The sequence below is a fragment of the Danio rerio genome, chromosome 13 (assembly GCF_049306965.1).
Source record: "Danio rerio strain Tuebingen ecotype United States chromosome 13, GRCz12tu, whole genome shotgun sequence".
NCBI lineage: Eukaryota > Metazoa > Chordata > Actinopteri > Cypriniformes > Danionidae > Danio > Danio rerio.
The window spans coordinates 13,613,338-13,629,480 of NC_133188.1; the positions used below are offsets into that span (position 1 = coordinate 13,613,338).

General features: G+C 36.1%; 1 protein-coding gene across 21 annotated transcripts in view; it reads right to left on the minus strand.

The window, feature by feature from the left end:
• Window positions 1-4,817: 4,817 nt before the first annotated feature.
• fgfr3 (fibroblast growth factor receptor 3) overlaps window positions 4,818-16,143 on the minus strand; it is an 81,351-nt gene continuing 70,025 nt past the window's right edge. For 20 of the 21 annotated variants that reach the window (XM_073919929.1, XM_073919928.1, XM_073919927.1 and 17 more), the window contains 3 exons: window positions 12,702-12,839; window positions 10,218-10,323; window positions 4,818-10,124 (listed from right to left, as the gene is read on the minus strand). In XM_073919929.1, coding sequence (XP_073776030.1) covers window positions 9,960-10,124; window positions 10,218-10,323; window positions 12,702-12,839 — 409 coding nt within the window. In that variant the 3' untranslated portion in view covers window positions 4,818-9,959. The remainder of the gene's footprint in view (window positions 10,125-10,217; window positions 10,324-12,701; window positions 12,840-16,143) is intronic. The other variant, NM_131606.2, reaches the window with a different exon arrangement.

Consider the following 16,143-nt stretch of genomic DNA (forward strand, 5'->3'; position numbering starts at 1 on the left):
GAAAATATCCCCCACACCATTACACCACCAGCCTGAACCGTTAATACAAGGCTGGATGGATCCATGCTTTCATGTTGTTGACCTGGCATGGCCTTCTGCTGCTGTAGCGCATCTGCCTTAAGTGTTGTGCATTCAGAGATGCTCTTCTGCATACCTTGGTTGTAACAAGTGGTGATTTGAGTTACTTTTCTTTATTTCAGACCATTCTATTCAAATGGTTGTATTAGATTAGCAGTTTCCAAAATACTCCAAAATACTTTAACGTCACTTTAATCACCCCCCCCCCCCCAATCCCCATTCTGATGCTCGGTTTGAACTTGCTCATCTTGAGCATGTGCTGCCATGTGATTGGCTGATTAGAAATTTGCGTTAACAAGCAGTTGACAGGTGTATCTAATAAAGTGCCAAGTGAGTGTATGTCATCAAATGATGCTACTGTATAATATGAATGATCATCATTATTGTTTGCTCATAAATGCAAAAGAATAAATGCAAAAGAATTGAACTTTTTATACAGCGAATGCAAGACATTTACATTAGCGTCATTTAGTTCTGATTCGGATTGACCTTACTCTCTGATACACTTGCCTTGGAATACTTCATTACTAACATGTTTGTGTAGTCTATATTCAAAGGAAATCTCAGTAAAATATGAAAAATTAAGATACACAAAAAGCTGCTTATAACAAGTTTACTGTATAGTTAGTCTTGTAATTTTTTTTGCATTGTATTGCAATGTATATATTTTTAAAGCTAGTGCATATTTCATGTCCACATGTTGATTTAATAAGCAGCAATGTGGTAAATGGGATAATGTACAGGCAATTACATCATTATGGCAAAATTAATCCAACTAGGTAATTGAAGTCCATGTGGTCCCCTATTAGTGTTCATTTTGCATTAATGACTGAACGGCTGCACATTATCCATAATGTTCTGTATAGTGATGTACCAAAATGAGTTCCGCTAATAACAATAATAATTATTATGTTTGCATTTAGAGCAGATGAGAATTGAGAACTGAATGTTGAATTAGTTTAATTGTAGTTTTCTAAGTAAATAATTAATTTTCTGACTATTATAATTAAATCCCATGACTTACAGACAACATCATTTTTATTCCAACAGATGTATCTTGTGAGACAAATTTAGAAAAAGAGCAACCATTTAATGACGTTTTAAGATCCAGTCCCTCCAGTATTTTGTGAAATTAAATGAAGTTTATTTATCATTTCGAGAGGATCATGTGCTTATGATTGCTTGCAGCCGGCCCGCATTATTCAATTCAGGATTCACCAATCAGACAATTTCTAAGCCACTTTAAATACCCCAAGATCCATATGATAGCCATATTTGTTTTGTAGAATTCCCCCTTCCAGCCCTACTCCTCCTCCTTTCCTAGATGGGTGGCATGATGGCCCAGTGGTTACTGTTGCCTCACTGTAAGAACGTCACTGGTTCTAGTCCTTACCAAGCCAGCCAACGTTTCTGTGCGGAGTTTACACATTCTCCCCTGCTCATGTAGGTTTCCCCCAGGTTCCACGGTTTCCTCTCACCGTCCAAAAACATGCAACTTAAGTTAACTGATTAATCCAAATCGACACCATAGACATGCTCCTAGTAAGTAGTTATCTCCTAAGAGCAACCACTATCTGTTAATCAGTTACTACAGCAGGGAAGTTCTCGATATCTACCCGAGCTCGAGGATCTTATGAGCTCAGGGCTCTCTACCGGGACAGCATGCCAAACAAGCTTTATAATCAATCATCAGCTAAATGTGAACTCTTGAATGGTTCTTGAGATTTGCAAAACAAAACAAAAAAATTAAGCAAATATTTTTTTTGTTTTGAGAAAAGCCTGCAAAAAATCTGTAATTTTATACCACAAGTAATGATCGGCAACTAGCTCTTTGCAACTCTCACATGTTCACCCACTGAAGCTAAGCAGGGCTGTGCCTGGTCAGTACCTGAATGGGAGACCACATGGGAAAGCTAGGTTGCTGCCGGAAGTGGTGTTAGTGAGGCCAGCAGGGGTGCTCAACCTGCGGTTTGTGTGGGCCCTAATGCCCCAGCATAGTGATAGGGGACTCTATACTGCTCAGTGAGCTGCGTTTTTCGGATGAGACATTAAACTGAAATCCTGACTCTCTGTGGTCATTGTCCTTCAAAAAAGAGTAAGGGTTTAACCCCGGTCCCCTGGCCAAATTGGCCCACTGGCCTCTGTCCATGGAATTACACAAAAAGATTTTTTTTTTCAACACATTTCCAGACATAATGGTTGGATACATTTTACAAAAAAAAACATACATTATCTGTCCTTATAAATAAAACGTAAATACAGTGAATCAAAAGTATTTCAAGCCAGAACATTTCTAATGTTAGACTGATGGTTGATTTCTGTGAGTTGTTTTGTAAGGGAAAATGTCATTCATTTGGTTCTCAGGTGTTTTTTCTTTATTAAAAATCTTTTACAAATGTACAAACCCTGTCATTGATCTTGTCCTCTGCCCAATTGAACCAACAGCTTTAATAGTTATGCTAAAAACTGCAGTTTAGGAAAAAATACTTTAGAAATAGCAAGTTTAAGTTGCTATCATTTAAATCAGTTATTTAAAAACATAAAATTATAAATAAATACTATTTTACAAATGTCCCCATGTTTCAGTCAGGTCGCAGTGAGGTTGCAAAAAAATAAAATAAAATAAAATAAAATAAACAGGAGCGCTAGCATTTACAGTAAGGGAATGACATCCGATGCGGTACAAAGTTTGATGTTGTATTAGAGAAAATTTATATTGATTACCTATTTATATATATACACACACAATTGAAGTAAGAATTATTAGCCCCCGTGAATTATTAGACTGCTTGTTTATTTTTTCCCCAATTTCTGTTTAACGGAGAGAAGATTCTTTTAACAGATTTCTAAACAAAATAGTTTTTAATATCTCATTTTTAATAACTGGTTTATTTTTTCTTTGCCATGATGACAGTAAATATTATTTTACTAGATATTTTTCAAGACACTTCTAAACAGCTAAAAGTTACATTTAAAGGCTTAACTAGGTTAATTAGGTAAACTAGGCAGGTTAGGGTAGCTAGGCAAGTTATTGTATAACGATGGTTTGTTCTGTAGATTATCGAGAAAAAATATAGCTTAAAGGGGCTAATAATTTTGTCCCCAAAATGGTGTTTAAAAAATTTAAAACTACTTTTATTGTAGCGGAAATAAAACAAATAAGACTTTCTCCAGAAGAATAAATATTATCAGACATACTGTGAAAATTTCCTTGTTCTGTTAAACATCATTTGGAAAAGATTTAAAAAATAAGAAAAAAATGTAAAGGGGGCTAATAATTCTGAATTCAACTGTATGTATGTATATATATATATATATATATATATATATATATATATATATATATATATATATATATATATATATATATATATATATATGTATGTATGTATGTATGTATGTATGTATGTGTATGTATGTATATATATATATATATATATATATATATATATATATATATATATATATATATATATACATAAATATACATGCAAGATTAAAGTTAAATTTGTGAGGTCCATTTGTTATAGCACCCTTCCCGGTGGATATTGGACACGACGAAATGGCCAAGCATCCAGCCAACTATCTCACTGAAACTCCAAGTGTTTTTCATGTTCCATGATTACCAGATTCAAAACTATGTAGTGCTAAAAAGCCGAGTCAAAGACAAGACGGAACTGTGCAAGGCCTGGGTAATCATCAAGCAAAACAACTGCATTCTGACAGCGAACTACACCTGTATGGTAGGGTGTGTGAACTTACATTTTTACATTTCATTTTAAGCATTCAGTGTCCGCAGTTTAATCAACCATATTTAACAGTTTTTGCAGAAATTATTGCTGCAATTAAAAACGAGTAATGTGTATGATTCAGCATATCGTGAACACCTGATATGAAATGAGAACTGCAGAGGCGAGCATTTTTAATTAGCTCCTTACTCCATTCAGCTCTTCTGATGCTGTTAGCCAAAAACGTCTGCAGTTGGCATTAAAAGCAGTGTGGTGTACTGTAAAATTTAGGTTTTCTGTTTTTGGACTTTCAAATTTGGCATCCTACCACACAACACAACGTCTTTTTTTGCAACTGCTATGAGCGGTTGAACCTGTTTGACATCATGTGTGACATAGGTTGGTAATTCCCTAATAATCTAATGGGAATTAGTTGGCATGTAGATGCAATGTAACTCAAATTCAACAAATGGACAATCAAAATAAAGTGTGACAGTTTTTTTTGAAGAGGAGAACAAGCTTAAAGCTCAGGTTCTGTTACATTTTTTATAAGTGAAAATCTACATTTCAGGTAGAATGTCCCGTTTGTTCTGTAGACAACTGAAAAAAAGAAAAATGCTTAAGGGCGTTAGTAATATTGACTTTAAAATATTACTAGAGACTTTCTAGTCGAAATAAAACAAAAAAGTCTTTCCCCCAGAGGAAAGAATATCATAGGAAATACTGTGAAAAAATTGGGAAATATTTGAAAAAGAATAAAATGTTCACAGGAGGGCTAATACCTTGGACTTCAACTTCACATATAAATTTTCTTCACAATTAGATTTTATTTTATAACTTTCATGTAGACAACAGTACAGCCAATCTGTTTTATGACCTTATATTTAGAAACTTTTGACCATGGTTATTATTCTGCAGGACTCAGGATTCAAAATGCTTATCAAACCCTCTGGCTATAATGAACGTGTCATATATACGATATTAGAAAATAACGTGACAAGCAAGCAAGCAGTCATTTTGTTTTGTTTATTGAAAAGGTTTTGATTGACAGCGTAATTCTGTCAGGCACAGACTGATAGAGTGTAAAGAGGTTTAACAGCTCGTAAGGGGCACAACTGAAACAAAACGGAATGTTCCACAGACACAGAGACATGGGAAAATAAAACATAAAACACTGTTAGTCGACTATTCCACTCTTTTGTTAAATGAAGAGCGATGCAGATGCTGATGTTACCTCATCGCATGTAAAACCCAAATCTACCTGGAATGCAATGTAAGAAATATTACCGAAAAGAATATTTCATCCCTGTGAACAAGAAAAAAAAAGACCTAGATAAAATCTACTTGACACATAACAATCATTCGCAAATTTAAATCTATAACTTAATTTAATAGCTTAATTCTAATAAGAGCTGAATGGCACTATCACATAGAGCTACTGTATCACATTGAAGAAAAGAACAAATGAGTCAAATCAAAGAGTGTTGACATCAGACCAGTATTGCTCATCATCATCCAGCTGCTTAAAAAGTGCTGGGAAACACACCGTCCTTTAGAAAACTGTCTGGATGTTCCTTGTAAACATTAAAGAAAACTTTCTTCAACTCTGAAAAACGCATCCTGGCTCTACCTCCATCATAAACAGCAACAACAACAACAAAATGTGAAGGGAATGCTGTCCTTTTGAATAAGACAAGGGCATGAAAGTCAAAGGATGAAAAAAACAAACAAACAATAAATCAAACATAAATAATATAGGGAATAAATAATGTAGGTTAGTGATGGGGGGGGGGAGGACCAGCAACATTGTTTGATATGTCTAAAACAATGCAAGATGGCTGTCAGTAGTAGAGCGGAGGATAAGGAGGGGAGCCAGAGGTTACAGGTTGTACAAACAATTTAAAAATTAAAAAAAAGAGTAAGCTGAGAGCGATCGCTTGCCCTGCCCTGCCATCCCACACCAAACAGTAAATCAATAACTCATTATGGACAAACACTGGATAAACATGAAGTCCCTCAGCTGGGAGAAGGAAATACAGAACAATGTCATTCAAATCTGAAAAGTACATAATCTGAGAATGAAAGAAATAGTTCCACAAAAATAAAATTAATTTACTCAATCCCTCAAGTTCTTTTTCAAACGAATTTTAAAAACTGGTAACTACTGACACCCAGTGTAGGGGAAAATACAAACAAATTAACTAAGGGTAGTCAATGACTACCTGTTTTTAAACATTCAGAATTCAGAATTTCATCCACTGTATTCAAAAGAGGAATGAAACAAGCAGAGGGTAAGTAAATGGCGGTATTTTTTGGGTGAACTATCCCATTAAAGTGGTTGCACAACTGGATGAAAAGCACAGCACAATGTCTTTAAATTTTAAACAGTTGAGCTGCATCCAAATTCAAACATTTGACTGCTACAGTATATTGAATTAAAAGAGCAGTACAGCAGATCCAACTTATATTTTACAAACAATACAGCAGGAACAATAAGAATAGAGTTTAACAATATTAGCCAAAATGACAACAGAACGTCTGGACAATTTCATACTTTTATTGGCCAAAAACCAACCAGTGATTGATTGACTGGTATGTAAATCTACCAGTCACAGTTTGTTTATTTAAGTACATTATTTAGGAGTTTAAAAATGTAACAGTGATGTCGATAAACAATTTGGGGAGCTTTGAAAAGTCCATAACTACACATACTTTTGAAGACCTTGCATTTAGTTGATCATGATAACTACATTTCATAGTTGTAAAACATTGGCTGTCTATTTCAATATTAAAGTTGTGTCTGAGAGCTTAAGTTGTGCTCTCAATAGAGTTTGAGAATGAGAAATTTGTTCTGGAGGAGCTGCAAAAAGGTACAGGACAAAACACATTGATGTGACTTTGATAAAACGGTTGATTGCTCTATATTTAACATTTTTAATCTACCAGCTAACAATTTTGTGTTTAATAGACGTTTAATAGACATCTTAATGTTGACAGTTTGGCTAAAACAACAAAACTATCTTATAAACATCTAAGAACAGCCCAAAACTAGACTAGTCGTCAAATAGACCGACTGGACAGACTTTATGTGTAGTCAATCATTTCTGTTTATTTGATGACTAGTCTAGTTTTGGCCTATTCTATTCTATTTTCACTGACAGCTCCAATTTAGCCTTGTTTTAGCCTAGACGGCTATGTTTGACATCTATTAGTCATCTATTAGACATCTTTTAAAATCAAAGAAAAAAAATGCTTGCTTGGCTTTTATTTAGCTCAGTGAATAATTCACAAAGCTTGAACTTTTGAACGCAGCAACATGCGAAACTCGTTGCATTTTCAGTCTTATGCATTTGCACAAATATAAATGGAAGTCAATGGGGGCAAAAAGTGACATGACTTGTTGCCTCGCTGGCCTATCAGGCAGTGAAATTAGGGTCAGCATTTGTGCATGAAGGCACATTGTAAAACTGGATTTCGACAGGGTTCTGAGACAGCAAAACATGTACAGTAAGATAAAGAGAACGTTGGTGATAACCAGGGGATTTTTTTGCTTACTACAGTATTAAATACTTGCTAGAAATGCCCTCAAATGTGGAAAACGGTCATGACATGATGTAGACAACATCATGTTTATTTTTCAGCTCAACTGTCAGTAATGGGACGCTCAAGTTTGTGGGATATGGAGAGCAGTGAAGGGCACATCTAGACTGCCTTCAAAATTCGATCACAGTTCAGATTCAGACGTGCCTGATGCCATCCTGCCTTGGAATTTAAATGTAAAGCTTTCAGGCACAGCTTTTGTTTCCAGATGGGCTGTTAAAAAATCTTGACACATGCAACATCTGGGCAGCATCCTCAAATTGCATAATTGAGTAGGTACTGTACTTGTTCTGAATAAATAACTACACAAGTACTTAAAAAGTATAGGCTACATATTATGAATGTGTGTAGTATAGTACATTATAGTACATGTTTGCCCAGTTTTTAAATTCAGACATCATACTTTTGTCACACATGGCTCCCATTCTAAGTGGATCCCCAAATAGTATCAACACAACATCTCTGTTTTTCAGGGAATAATAGTTTACATGTGTAACAGAGTGTTTTTCACCTACTATATATGTATTAGTATGCAATTTCAGATTTCTTTTGTTGCTTTAATTAAGTTGGTGTTATTTACAAAAAAGCTATATGTTTCTTCGAACACTTTGAACCACCTTCAATCAAGTTTAGTGATCAGATTATAAGCATCAGATGAACTGATTTTAAACATGACACAGTGCTGAGCTTCTCATCCAGTGTGCTACCACTCTCAATGCATCAAAGTGCCTTACAAATATTAACGTTCTCGCTTTTAAGAAACACCCTGCTTAAACCTTTACTGAAGTGGCTGTACATTCAAACCGTACACATTTTGCAAGCCGCTCAACTCCCTCCCAGGCACTTAACAAGTACAAAAAAATTCAATGGTTTGCAGGAGGAGGGAGCCACCTGTACAGTCACCTCCCATCAAATCTACAGTTTTCGAGTTTAGCAGCAAGCGAATCATCCTCTTTTTTTCTCCCCCTATTATATATTATTGCCAGCTTTCTGCTTGAATGCAATTGTCTGAGGACACCCTGAGACACAACCAAGCTATCCCATAATGCTTCGCTTCGATTCGCAGGGCCAGAGACACTCATCTGACAACCATGCACGCTAGAGTTGAATAGCAATAACGGTTCTGTACTCATTAACATAAAACTCAGAGCAGAGAGAAAGATTTTGGCACTTTGCAAACATACCGACCCGGAGGATTACCTCAAAGTGTTATTATACATATTCATTAGCAAAAAGAGCAAATAAGAGCGATAAATTTGAAATATGGTTTCACCATATAATCTATAAACGCTATGTTAGGTTTCACCCTCATAGCACTCCTTCATATAATGTTAAATAAAAGGACCACAGCACTCGCCTTTGGAGAAAACCAACACTGTTTTTTTAAAGAAATACTATGGTGAACTGTCATGCATGGAAGCCCAAATATGGAAAATATTTTTATTATATAAAAGTGCTTTAAGTGTAAGTCTGCAGTTTTCTCGTAAAGAGCAGAAGCACTCGTGGTCCTTTTACCATAGGATTCAATACTGAGATACAGCAAATAGTACCTGTTTCATGCTTTCAGATTAGAAAATTTCATTAAACTCTGCTACTATCGCCAATTAGTTACTCATACATTCTCGTCACTGTAAACTAATGGAACAAAAAAGAAAGAAAAGAAAGCAAAAATAAAATAAAATACAACCCACTGGTTGTGATCTTGCACTTCTGTGGTAAATAACTTACAAAAATTCAAAGAAAAGAAAACGACCCTTGTTTACAGTACCAAAACCCCACTATAATTTTAGACCCCCTTAAAAACCTTAAGTCTATAAATAGCTTTACAAATATACACGTTAATTCAAATAAAACTTTTGTTTTGCTTTTTTAAGATTAAATGTTTACATGATCTCAACAGTGTATAATCACTTGCTTTAAAAATGTTGCCTTTCTTCTCTTTTTTAGTACACTGCTACCGACTGCAATATGATACATATTTATATCTATATATTTACAATAAAAACTTTAAGATACATACAAAGCACACAGTTATATATATTTATCTTCCAATTAAATCTCACATCTAGGAGACCTCTCTCTCTTTCCTTCTTAAAAAAAGGATCTTTGTGAGGAGTGGAGAAAAGAGACTGGCCATGGGTTTGATTCTCACTCCAGTCAGATATTGCTGTAAAATCACGTCTTGTCCACGTTCGACAGGACGACTCTTATCCGAACTGTGCCATCACACAGTGTTGATCCATTCTTAGTTAGTTCAGCAATTGTCTGTTTTTTTCTGTTTTTTTTTTTTGGTAGGCACGGAATGGTTTGACCCTTCTCACTGTGGAAAAACGAAACTGGCCGAATACAAAAATAGGAATTCTCTTTTCAAAGACAAAAAGCTGAATAATGATTTGGAAGAAAAGCAGGTGCTGAAGGAGAAAAGCTAAATCCGTCCTTCAAACCTGCGAACAGCTGAAAGTCTGAAGCTTTCATGAGATCCCCACACTGCGCTTCTCTGCCACATGCTGGTCCAGTGCAGCCAAACCCTAAAGCTCCCTGTTTTTTTTTTCTTTATGTTCGTATGACCCCGTTGCTGTGGTGGTGTTTAGGGAGGCATGGCTCCTCAGGTAAGGGGTCGTGGGCAAACACAGAGTCATCGCCAGAGGAACAGGTGCTGTTGGAGTCCGGACAGGTCGGTGAATACTGCTCGAACGGTACAGAGAGGTCCAGGTACTCCTAAAATATTAAACGCAGGATTTGTCAGGATTGGCTGTAGGAGTTGAGTGTGAAAGGTTTAAGGTGTTTGGTTTGATGCACCAGAGCTCTTACGTCAGTGGAGGTCATGGAAAGAACCCTGTCGTGGTCCTCCACCAGCTGTCTGAACGTGGGTCTTTGTGAAGGAACAGCATGCCAACATTCTCGCATGATCATGTACCTGCACAGATCACAACATACAAAACAAAGCATTACCATTGTGCTTTTTAATTAACATTAGAACTACAGGAAGTCTATAACTACTAGAATGGCCAATAGTAGCCATCCTGACCTTTCTTACTGCACCAAATTGAACTTTATATTACACCATATTTACATTTGAGATTCGAATGTCTGTTGTGTTGTTTTATGAAGTCATTAAACTACAAATCTTTTTTGTAGTATAGACTATAATTGTGTATGTGTTACTAGACTGCGCGTGAAGGTGCATACTTCATTTTGTCTAGCAAGCAGGAGAGCAGTTTTTTAACACACTGAAAATTTAGCTTTTTAAAGTTTGAAAGATATTTCTGAAGTTGTTTATTTATTTATTTATTTTTTGCTATTAGAAAGTTATTTTTGTAACAAAAGATAAGAATCGGCTCATCTAACAGATGCTGGAGAGAATGTGGTGATCATTTCGGGAACCACTCTCATACTCTCATCATATTGCCCAAAACTGTGGCAGTTCTGGCATAATATCTTTATGGTACTTAAGACACTGATATTTCCTTTGATCCAACTGTGGCAGTCCTAGGCATGGTGCCTGAGAGCATGGGAGGAAAGAAGAGTTATTTATTTACTTCAAATATTGCTTTTTGCAGCACTAAACGGGCTCTGATCAGATCCACCTATATATGATCAATGGATAAGATAAATTTGATAAATTTCAAAAATTGAAAGTATAACTTATTGCCTTATACTTCAGATGAATATATTTGAAGCAAGATGGAACAACCCCCACATACACATTCATGCCCCCCCCCCCTTTATTTGACTTCAACACCATACATATTATTTTAAACTAACACTGTGCAAATCTTAGAAAACATAAAGTTATTATAAGTTGTTGTTAGCACAAAGTTGCTGGGCAATAAAGGCATGCATATTCAAAGGAATAGGAAAAAGTAGCAGATGCTGAAATAAATAAATAAATAACTCTTTTGTGTTTTGTAACTGAAATAAAATAAGAATGTTAGAATGAAATGTAAACACATTTAGGAAAAGTCATGGTACTATAGTTATGTGGTTTTTATTATACATTAAGTGTCAACTTCAAATTGTAAATTAGAGCCTTAATAAATCAGTCTTGAATCACGCATTCTTTTTGTTAACATTTTTTCTTTTTTTTTTTTTTTTGTAACTTTGAAGTTTTTAATTTGGAGAAAACCATTAAGGGCCCTTAAAAGCCACAATAGAGAAGCAAACAAGTGTGATGTCATGTTGAACAAAACCAGTCCAAAATTAAATTTGTTTGAAGTTTGTAACAGCTTGACAAAACACCTTAAAACACCCACTAGTCCATGGCAATTATGTAATAGGTGGGCGTAGCCCTAAAACTTTTCATACTAGGGAATTCTCTCTCTTTAATTACTCTCCTTAATATGTTGGGTCTGACATCCATAAACAAAAAAATCATCATTAAAGAGCTGCTTAATATTAGAAATTGAAGCATAATTCTAATCGAAAGCAATGCTGACTGTTTTTTCATGTATAGTATTTGAGGTTTTCTTACTTTAATGGATCATTGCACTTATTTCAAACCAGTTTTTTTTTTTTTTTTTGCGTTCTGTTAAACACAAAAGAATGTGTTTTGAAGAATGTTGGAAACCGACAACCATTTACATCCATAATATGAAAAACAAATCCTCTGGATGTCAATGGTTACTAATGTTCTTCAATATGTCAATCTTCAACAGCAAACAAACAAACAAAATGATTTGGAAGAAGTCAAATGTGAGTAAATGATAAGAGAAACTTAATTTTAGTGAGAGCTATCCCTTTTAACTGATTTACTGTATACTGAACATCTTATATGGCAACACTGTGGCTCAGTGGTTAGCACTGCTGCCTCACAGCAAGAAGGTCTCTGGTTGAGCCTCGTCTGGGACAGTTGGCATTTCTGTGTGGAGTTTGCATGTTCTCTCTGTGTTTCATGGGTTTCCTCTGGGTGTTCCAGTTTCCCCCACAGTCCAAAGATATGTGATATAGATGAATTCAATAAACTAAATTGGCCAATAAACTAAACTGCATTCGGCTGTGTATGTGTGCGAATGAATGAGTGTGTATGGATGTTTCCCAGTACTGGGTTGAAGCTGGAAGGACATTCACTGTGTACAACATATGCTGGATAAGTTGGCGGTTCATTCCGCTGTGGCAACCCCTGATTAATAAATGGACTAAGTTGAAGGAAAATGAGAAAATGAACTTCTTATATAATAAAAGCATGGAAAACTTGACTGTAGAGCTAAATTGCTAATGATCAACCCTACACTGCAACAATTCTTCATGAGATGACTCAAAACATGAGGCGTTTTAAAAGATGAATAACAAGCGTACAGTTCATGAGTGCAGTTGGCCGGTTTGTCCATCCGATGGCCTTCCTTCAGCAGTTTAAAGAGCTCCTCCACTGGGATACCTGGATACGGGGATCCACCAAGAGTGAAAATCTCCCACAACAACACACCATAAGACCACCTGAGAAGACAAAAGAGCACATATAAGATGATAGTCACACGGTATACCACACACGGTATATTCACTGACCAAATATAAACACTTGTTATTTGGCGGTTGTTATTAAAAAAAAGTGGAGTTAACAATACTCTCACTATCTGTGGCTCTCTCTGGGGTGTAGATATTTGGCAGATGTGAGAGTGGAGTTTTTACGGTTCTCACTGAGGGTGTATGTCTGTGATATGAGATGCGAGTCTATTAAACTAGAGCGAGTGTGTGCGCACACATATGTGTATGTGGGTGTGTGTTATCACAAGCTGGTCTGTTAACTCAGGGCTCTTTTGTTTTGGCCCCATTCCTCCCACGCCACCACTGAGCAGTGCTAATCAAATTAGCCACGCTAAGAGACAACAGGAGCTATGGGCCAGCTAAAGCTAGCCAGCCAAACACACACATGGTGAGTTAGAAGCCTTATGGGAGCCAAATAATTGGCTCGTCATTATATCACTATCCGTTCATTAGCTTTATGTTGGAGTCAAATCTCATTTACACCCATCAGTGTGGCGCTAACACAACACACACACACATAGAGCAGATTGAGCGAACGAAGGGCTTGCTGCTCATATATCATCGTGTAAGTAGAGCCTATAGGCAGAGGCGGATGATATTATTTGATTACCGCTGTCTCAGTCCAGCTGTGATTAAAGAGTATTTAGACATATTGGAAAGTGCAGCTCCGGGTACCAGTCTGAGTGTGATGAATGGGAGTTCATTCAGCTGGGAGACTGTGTGCGATGTACTAACATACTAATCAAAACCTGATGTATAAGTACACACTAGTCTGGTGGCACACATAGACATATTGTAGTCTTCAAATGTTTGGGACTAGTAAAGTTTTTTTTTTTTTTTTTTTTTAAAGAGATTAACACATTTATTTATTAAGAATGCATTAAACTGGTCAAAAGTGATAATAAAGACATGTATAATGTTAGTAAAAATGAAAAAAAAAAAATATATGACTGACACTGCTGACGTATGGATGTTATTATGCCGTGACTTTTGCTCATTGAAGTGATTGGTGGTCTTTGAACGGGGAATTGTTTTTCATTTATTTGAATATCCTGATCACATGACAACACATCCATATTTCAGCAGGGTTTGTCATGTTGTTGGGTCCCCTTGAAACATTTCCATTGTGTTACGTGGATATTTGCAAATGTTGTGACCAATTTGCTGCGCATTTCATCAGTTGTATGTGTTGTGACCGGTTTGCAACACGTGTGCTGTCAAATTGAGGAAGTTTGTTTTTTTTATTTGCTGGTGTTTTGTGTAAATGCATGTGCTTTCTTAAATTGCAGCACGTTAAGCTCTCTCGGCCAACTTAGATTAGGGTTTAGATTCTGTTGTTTTGTGTTTGTTTTTAAAATATGTTACTTTTTTTGTAATTTTTTTTTTTCTGCTAGCCATCTTGACCAGGGGCCTCATGTACGAAGACTTGCGTGGAAATCTTACTAAAACATTGCGTACGCACAAAGCTGTAAATGTGCGTACGCAGAAAAAAATTCAGATGTATGAAACACTGCGTACGCCGAATCTCACGCATATTCTTTTGTACATCTGAATGAACGTGAAACTGAGCGCAACATGCACGAGCACAAAACCCCTCCCTGCCTCCTCCCCCGTATGAATATGCTAATGACTATGCTAATGGCAAAACCCAACGAAAAAGCAACGGCAAAATCAAGCAAAAAGAGAAACTTTGAACAGAATGTGAATTGGAGGTGCTGCTTTCGGAGGTAGACCGGAGAAAAGCGGTGTTATTTGCAAGTTTGTTCTCCGGAATTAACAACAAAAGAAAAAAATAGAGTGGAAGAGTTTAGCTGATACGGTTAACACAGTTGGGTCTGAACATCGCACTGAGTGCATTTAAAAAAGAAATAGTGTGGTTTATAACTGAAAAATGTTGCAGTACACTTAGCAGTCTCAGTGGCGCACCTCATAAGAAGCATGTGATCATGTACTGACATGTTCGAGCATAAACTCGGCTCGAATCCAGCGTCTAATGAATTCTTTCTTTTTTTCCCCGCTACATATCAGATTTTGCCCACTATTTATCAAGAGAAAGACAAGTAGGAATCATCAATAAGTTTGTGCATCATATTTTATTTGCACATTTATTGAATGGAAATGTTTCTGATTCACGCATGCAAATTCATCTTCAGATAGTGTCTTTATAGCAATGTGTGTGCGGTAGATCGCTCAGATTACATTGGGAAAACAGGCGACCGCTGCAAATTGTGCTTTAATGTTTAGCTGGTCAACTGTATGGTATGGAAATCTTACATACCTACTATATGAACCCGTCTCATACAGCTGCCATTGCAAGGATCAGACACTTTGTAGAGAAGAATTTAACACAACTGCCTCTAGGAGTCGCCAATGGAAATAAAACAGACACGCACAAAAAATGTGCGTACGCCTGCCAGAAAGCTGCCGTGAACCTGCGCACATTCCCACGTTCAGTTCATTGTTAGTAAATCCAAACGTGAGCGATTCTGAGCGTGAAACCTGGCGTACGCAAAGTTTTGCAGCGTTGATACATGAGGCCCCAGGATTCCCTGGCAGAAGAGATATTACATCTCAAGCAGACATTTTTAGATGGAAGAATGGATGACAGAAATGAACACACACATCTTATTTTATGCACGTATGCATTTCTGTTGCTTTTAAAAACTGCCTGTAAGTTGCCTTTTTTATATTTTTTTATTTATTTTAGGTTTTATATTGTTTTACTTTTTCTGTAAAGCACTTTTGTTCCACTTGTTGTTGAAGGTGCTTTATGAATAAATTGAGCTGATGTATTGTTTTCAAAAACCTGCACAATAAAACCTGTTTTCCAATGTTTTTTTCTTTTTTATAGCTGGCATCAATACTGTATAATGGCAGCGTTCTGTTGCGTGTCATCGTGAAATTATGTTTGACTGGCATTACCATTTAAGTGGAATTTATACTGTATATATACACTGTAAAAATTATCTGTAAATTGATAATTTTCCAAATTTTGTGATTAATTTTTTTTACTTAATTTATTGATGCTTTTGAATTGTATTACAAGACCTTGATCTTTCCAACAACATTTAATCTTGAAAAGTTAGAAAAGGTGACTTTCATGAACATTTTTAAAAGTTTAAAGTGATATATTGTCTGGGTTGGTGTTGCTGCAAAAACTGTGTAATAACCTGCCAGTAGATTTTCTGTTATTTTACAAACTTAGCTCTCTACATATTATTTCTTAAACAATATCTTGCCTCAAACTACTAAAATG